The sequence below is a fragment of the Cebus imitator genome, unplaced genomic scaffold, assembly GCF_001604975.1.
Source record: "Cebus imitator isolate Cc_AM_T3 unplaced genomic scaffold, Cebus_imitator-1.0 Scaffold217, whole genome shotgun sequence".
Classification (NCBI taxonomy): domain Eukaryota; kingdom Metazoa; phylum Chordata; class Mammalia; order Primates; family Cebidae; genus Cebus; species Cebus imitator.
Genome location: NW_016107532.1, coordinates 27,946 through 34,378, shown reverse-complemented (window position 1 = coordinate 34,378; position 6,433 = coordinate 27,946). Strand labels below are relative to the sequence as shown.

General features: G+C 52.7%; 2 protein-coding genes across 5 annotated transcripts in view; both read right to left on the bottom strand.

Annotated features, from left to right (window-relative positions):
- The window catches only part of LOC108318254 (somatotropin-like), a 5,738-nt gene extending 4,567 nt beyond the window's left edge, over positions 1-1,171 (bottom strand). Inside the window, exons 1-4 of one of the 4 annotated variants that reach the window (XM_017549167.2) lie at positions 1,162-1,171; positions 746-906; positions 417-536; positions 160-324 (exon numbers count right to left, since the gene is read on the bottom strand). In XM_017549167.2, the coding sequence (XP_017404656.1) occupies positions 160-324; positions 417-536; positions 746-906; positions 1,162-1,171 (456 nt within the window). The remainder of the gene's footprint in view (positions 1-159; positions 325-416; positions 537-745; positions 907-1,161) is intronic. The other 3 variants (XM_037745950.1, XM_037745951.1, XM_037745952.1) reach the window with 3 other exon arrangements.
- A 3,377-nt stretch (positions 1,172-4,548) lies between these two features.
- LOC108318256 (somatotropin-like) lies at positions 4,549-6,117 on the bottom strand. Its single transcript, XM_037746022.1, has 4 exons — positions 6,108-6,117; positions 5,694-5,854; positions 5,107-5,271; positions 4,549-4,846 (listed from the first exon to the last, which is right to left on the bottom strand). Exons 1-4 carry the CDS (start codon positions 6,115-6,117, stop codon positions 4,649-4,651), a joined length of 534 nt encoding a protein of 177 aa, XP_037601950.1. The 3' UTR covers positions 4,549-4,648.
- Positions 6,118-6,433: the final 316 nt, after the last annotated feature.

Sequence of the window (6,433 nt, the reverse complement as noted above, 5' to 3'; positions counted from 1 at the left end):
TAGAGAAAGGGCTGGAGGATTCACGAGTGGAAATGAAGAATAAGCTGAGTTCTCCTGGGTCAGGGCCTGACTGCTAAAAAGAGAGCAGCAGTGTTTCTTTCCCCCAGCTCTGGAAGCCAGTGGGGACCCAGGATTGGGGACCCCTGGTGCCACACTCACCCCCATCAGAATTTGGATGCCTTCCTCTAGGTCCTTCAAGTACTCATAGACATCGGTGTCCAAGATGTTATGCCGTTGGCTGTTGGCAAAGACAGTGCCGAGGAGCTGCATGGGTTCCAGCCAGGACTGGATGAGGAACAGGCAGATGTGGAGCAGCTCTAGGTTCTGCAGGGAAAGGACCGGCAGTGGGTGTGCTGCCCGGGGGCTCTGACCACCGGCTTCGCCCATCCCTGCCTGGGGAGAGGGCGACCACTCACGGATTTTGCCAGCACTTCCTCCTTGTTGGAGGGTGTCGGGATAGACTCTGAGAAGCAGAAGAAGGTCTTGGGGTTGCGCAGGAAGAAATACTTCTGTTCTTTTGGGACATAATTTTCTTCCTAGCAGAAGGATCCCCCATCAAGGTCCATGCTGGTGACTAGCTCCCACTCTTACTTTTCTGGGACCTCACTCAGCATATGATCATCTGCCTGCATCTTCACTTCAGAAAACAAACCTGAGCTCCTTCATCTCCTCCCATTACTTCCTAACAGGGGAAAGTCACCCCTTCCTGCCACCCCTGATGGGCACCTATTCCCCAAGAGCTTACAAACTCCTGGTAGGTGTCAAAGCCCAGCTGGTGCAGCTGATGGGCACGGAGCATAGCGTCGCCAAAAAGCCTGGATAAGGGAATTCTTGGAAAGGCACCAGTCTCTTGAAGCCAGGGCAGGCAGAGCAGGGCAAGAGCGAGGAGCAGGGACATCCGGGAGCCTGGGTAGAAACCGGAGAGGAAGGGAGGGAGCCGGAGAGCAAAAAGCCAGGGCTCTTGCTCAGGGGCAGTTTTTTTTTTTTAGTCTCCCTCCAGGGACCAGGAACATTCTGAGATTGGCCAAATATCTGGGCTTAGATGGTGATACTCACATCCAGAAGCCCCAAACCTGAGGACTAGTGCCCCCGTCCCATCTACAGGGTGCCACCTCTCCTGTCCAGACACATCCTGCTCAAAGGGATTTTAGGGGCTCTTACCTGTAGCCATTGCAGCTGGGTGAGCTGTCCGCAGGACTCTCAGTGGTTTGGGGGGTTGGGCCTTGGGATCCTGGAGCTGGTCTCTTGTGGGCCCTTTTATACACTCGCCCCTTCTCTCTGCCTGCTGGCCCCCACCTGTTTCTATGCACGTTCGTGCAAGGGGGGCCACGGACGTGCCTGTGCTAATGGATAATTTGGAAGCTTCTCTCACACATGCTGGTATCATGCCCCCTGGCCTGTCATCTTTCCCTTCCCACCGTCACCAGCGCTGTGAGGGTTGTGCACAGAGTGTCAGCCAGAGGCACCACCCATCCTGTCCTCTCTTTAAGGGGCAGGTGGGTGCCCTCTGGCAGCATGTCATGGTGGTCAACCTGAAGGTGGGAAAGGATGTCAGGATAGCCAGTCCTTGAGACGCCCATGGACATCATCCCACTCTCTATCCTATCCCTTTCCGCCTTACCACATGGTTTCTCTCCACTCAGCAAAGAGAATGTGTGTGCTGGGACAAGGAGTCAACCACAGCCAATAGATTCTGGGGGTTCTGGGCATGATTCAGACCTGAATTTCACCTTTGCTGAGCCCTGGGCCCGCCTGAGGCAGCTGGATGCAGTGCTAACACTGACCACTAGAGGGAACCAACCCATTCTTGGCCCTCCCCTCTTCCTGGGCCTTGGGGCTCCCCCAGGTCTGTGGGGAGGAAGAACACAGACTCAGGGTATTACCAAAGCTCCTTGGACCTGCAGCAGAGATACAAACCAAGAAACAGAAATCCCGGCAACAGACATGAACCACAAGCGCTTCCTCCCATAGCCCTGAATCCATCAGAGAATCTCAAAGTTGGAAGAGCTCTTGAAGATTTGAGTCTCCTCCCCAGCTTTGGAACTCAGAACTCACCCAGCCAAAAGATGCCCTATGCAGCCGTGGAAACCCCTCCTTCTTTCTCTCCTTCCCCTTTCCAGATCTGTATGGAGCTTATCCAGTTGCAAAGGGCCTCCCTGTGCATTCTCACATCTGACCTGCCACTTGTCTTGTGAAGGAGCTATTATGGTCATCCCATTTCACAGAACAAGAGACTGAGGCTCAGGGAGACTGACTTGCATGAGCTACCTCAGCCAGGGCAGGTCTTCACAAGCTTGCTCTTCCCACATTGTGTCATTTATAGTCCTTTTTCCAGGCCAGGCATGGTGGTTAACACCTGTGATCTCAGCATTTTGGGAGGCTGATGTGGGTGAATCCTTTGAGATCAGCATTTCACGACCTGCCTGGTCAACCTGGCAAAATTCCATCTCTATTAAAAATAGCAAAATTATCTGTGCATGGTGGCCCATGCCTATAATCCCAGCTACTTGTTGCGGGGGGGGTGAGGTGGCAGAATCCCTTGAACACAGGAGGCAGAGGTTGCAGTGAGCCAAGATCTCACCTCTGTACTCAGGCCTTGGTGACATAGCAGAACTCCAGCTTAAAAAAAGAAAAAAGAAGAGTTCTTTCTCCAGAGCAGGTAGTGTGGTGCTACTAGTTATTTAGTTATTCTAGCTTCTTTTTTTTTTTTCAGATGGAGTCTCATTCTGTCACCCAGGCTGGAGTGCAGTGGCATGTTCTTGGCTCACTGCAACCTCTGCCTCCTGGGTTCAAGTGATTCTCCTACCTCAGCCTCCTGAGTAGCTGGGATTATGGGCACCAACCACTATGTGGGGCTAGTTTTTATACTTTTTAGTGGATACAGGGTTTCACCATGCTGGCCAGGCTGGTCACAAACTCCTGACTTCAGGTGATCCACATGCCATGGCCTCCTAAGTACTTAGATTACAGGTGTGAGTCACCGCTCCCAATGCAGTTATTTCAGCTTCTAAATTTCTCTGAGTTCAGGGATCCTGCCCTCAACACAAGCGGCCCTTTGCCTCATTTTGTTCTTCCATAAGGGGCAGATTCTTCTCCCTCAATTACCAGGTGAGAATGGCCCAGTGGCACAGGTTGCCTGTGGAAGCCTCACAGCAGGACAAGACGAAGGCAGAGAAGGCCAGGACTGAGCCTCCTGTCTCCTGGTGCCCAGGGTTGGGGCTATTTCAGTATCATCTGAAGGTCACAAGCATCAGATGCCCCCAGAGATGAGAGCAGGAAAGAACATCCTCTCCTGCCCTGAAATCTTCCACCCATGAGTTTAAGGGCATTGAGCACGTGATGCTGTAGAAACACAAGCAAGTAAACAAGCAAACGCCTCTAGAAGTGGTTGGCAGTGGTGTTGCCAACTAACATTGAAAACCCACACCCCTGTGGTCTAGGATGTGAATTCTGGGCTCTGCTACCTCCCCCTTTTCAGAGCAGAAGATGGAGCTCATTTTCTGTGGTCATTCCTGAAGCATAACCCGACCAGCACCCCAGAGTCATCATCTGCTGGGAGGGCACTGGGCTGTGGGCTATTTTCCAGGCACGTCAATGGGAGGATCCGAGAGGGATGTCATCAATGATACCAGCTCTGAGAAACATGGGGTCACCGGGAGGGTAGAGACAGGACTTACCCCTGGTCCTTCCAGCGCCACCAAAGAGGAGGAGCCAGGTGGGAATGGAGGAGGGTCCCTGAGCTCCACGTAGCTTTCTGCATCCCCCACCATCCTTCTTTCAATGTCAAACGGGAGGTGGAGTCCCCATGACAGGGCCTCTTAGCCAGTGAAGGGGACTTAGATGTGGACTGTGAGTTCTACAGGCGGTGCTGGTTCCCACCCCTGTCCGCTGCATCTTCCTAAGGGAAGCGAGTATCAGCTGGGATTTATCCCTTCTCATCCAGTCCTCATTGATTACGTTGTTATCTATCTGGCACCTGTAGGGACTTCATTTGCAACCCCAAATAAAATGTCTCTTCCACTTCCCTTGCCCTAATTCAGATCCTAAAAGCTCTGGTTCTCTATGTTTTAAACTCATTTTTGCATTGTTCTCATTTTCCAAGGGTAGTTGGGCTTAAGGAAAATTCGTCTTAAAATTCTTCTGCACACAAGGAATTCCATGACATTGTTTTCTCACGCTTTGGGGAATTTTTGCCTCTGCACTTAATAGCCTGTCTTGTTTTCATTTCTTCTCACTCCTGGTGGGCTAGGTTTGGTGGTGCTGGTGATGGTCGGAGAGGAAGAAATCCTTTCATGTCATCACTGGGATGACCGGTGAGCTGAGACCAAAGCTGGGAGCACTGATCTGGTGGAGTGGCCTCAGTAAGTAACAGACAGCAGTCATGTGCCAGCTTCCTTCTGGCCCAGGAAGAGTCACGTCCATTATGTTTCAGGCGCCTGGCTCCCAATAGACCCCGCAGGCCATGCAGGTTGTCTTCCCAACCTGCCCCTTTCTCCAAACCCCCACCCCACCCCATAATATTAGAGAAGGCGCTTAGACAAAATGACGCAACTTAATTTTATTAGGACAGGGCTGGTGGACACTGGAGTGCCACCTTTCGGGGCCAGGAGAGGCACTGGGGAGGGGTCTCAGGGATGCCACCTGGCAGCTAGAGGCCACAGCTGCCCTCCACAGAGCGGCACTTCACAATGCTCAGGAATGTTTCGAGCTTGTTCATGTCTCTCCGGAAGCAGTAGAGCAGCCCGTAGTTCTTGAGCAGTGTGTCATCGTTGTGCAAGTTGATGTCAAACTTGTTGTGTGTCTGCCTGGGGATCTCCCCAGTCTGGGGGCTGCCATCTTCCAGCCTCTGCAAAGTGAAGGAAGAGAAGGAGAGGCCAAGCGCTTGGACACTCTTCCCTCCCTCTCTCACTCATTCTTTCTCCTCCCTCCCTCCAAGGCTCCAAGGTGTAGAGAAAAGGCTGGAGGATTCATGAGTGGAAATGAAGAATAAGGTGAGTTCTCCTGGGTCAGGGCCTGACTGCTAAAAAGAGAGCAGCAGTGTTTCTTTCCCCCAGCTCTGGAAGCCAGTGGGGACCCAGGATTGGAGACTCCTGGTGCCACCCTCACCCCCCTCGGAGTTTGGATGCCTTCCTCTAGGTCCTTCAGGTACTCATAGATGAAGCTATCTAAGAAACTATGCAGTTGGCTGTTGGCCAAGACACTGTTGAAGAACTGCACGGGCTTGAGCCACAACTGAATGAGCAGCAGGGAGTTTTGGAGCAGCTCTAGGTTCTGCCTGGGAAAGACCAGCAGTGAGTGTGCTGCCCAGGGGCTCTGACCACAGGCCTCCCCCATCCCTGTCTGGTGGAGAGGGTGGCCAGTAACAAATTTCTGTAGAGTTTCCTTTCTGTTAGTGGGTGTTGGGGCAGACGATGAGAAGCAAAGGGAGGTCCTGGTGTTATGCCTGAAGAAATCCTTCTTTTCCTTCGGGCTATGAGCTTCTTCCTAGGAGAAGCACTGCCTGTCAATATCTGTGCTGGTGACCAGCTCCCATTGTTCCTTTTCTGGGACCTCACTCAGTGTATGCTCATCTGCCTGCATCTTCGATTCAGAAAACAATCCTGAACTCCTTCATCTCCTCCCATTACTTCCCAGCAAGTCAAAGTCGCCCCTCCCCACCCACCCTGACATGCATCCATTTGTCAAGAGCTTACAAACTTCTGGTAGATGTCAAAGGCCAGCTGGTTCAGGCGATGGGCGCGGATCATCGCATAGTCATAAAGCAAGGATATGGGAATTGGTGGGAAGGCACCGGCCTCCCGAAGCCAGGGCAGGCAGTGCAGGGTGAAGGTCGGGATCAGGGGTGCCCGGGAGACTAGGGAGAAACCAGAGGGCCTGGGAGGGAGCCGGAAAGCCAGAGGGCAGTGCTCTTCTTCAGGGGCTCTTCCTTTTTTGTCTCTCCCTCCAGGGGCCAGGAACATTCTGAGACTGGCCAAATATCTGGGCTTAGATGGCAATACCCACATTCAGAAGCCCAAACCTGTGGATTAGTGCCCCCGTCCCATCTACAGGGCACTGCCTCTCTCCTCAGGACATGTAATGCCGAAAGGGATTTTAGGGACTCTTACCTGCAGCCATTGCAGCTAGGTGAGCTGTCCACAGGACTCTCCGTGGTTTGGGGAGTTGGGCCTTGGGATCCTGGAGCTGGCCTCTCGTGGGCCCTTTTATACCCTGTCCCCTTCTCTCTCCCTGCTGGTCCCCACCTGTTTCTATGTATGTTTGGGTAAGGGGGGGTCACAGACATGCCTGTGCTAGTGGATAATTTAGAAGCTTCTTCCACACATGATGGTATCATGCCCCCTGGCTTGTCATTTTTCCCTTTCCACCGTCACCAGCACTGTGAGGGTTGTACAAAAGAGGCACCACCCATCCTGTCCTATCTTCAAGGGGCAGG

Bases quoted from the DNA above. Each gene is read 5' to 3' on its own strand.
- LOC108318256 (XM_037746022.1), bottom strand. The intron at 5,272-5,693 runs GTAAGCTCTTGA...TTTCCCAGGCAG, and splicing joins TTGACATCTACCAGAAGTTT to AACCTAGAGCTGCTCCAAAA. The intron at 4,847-5,106 runs GTGAGGGTGGCA...TTCACTTTGCAG, and splicing joins GCATCCAAACTCCGAGGGGG to AGGCTGGAAGATGGCAGCCC.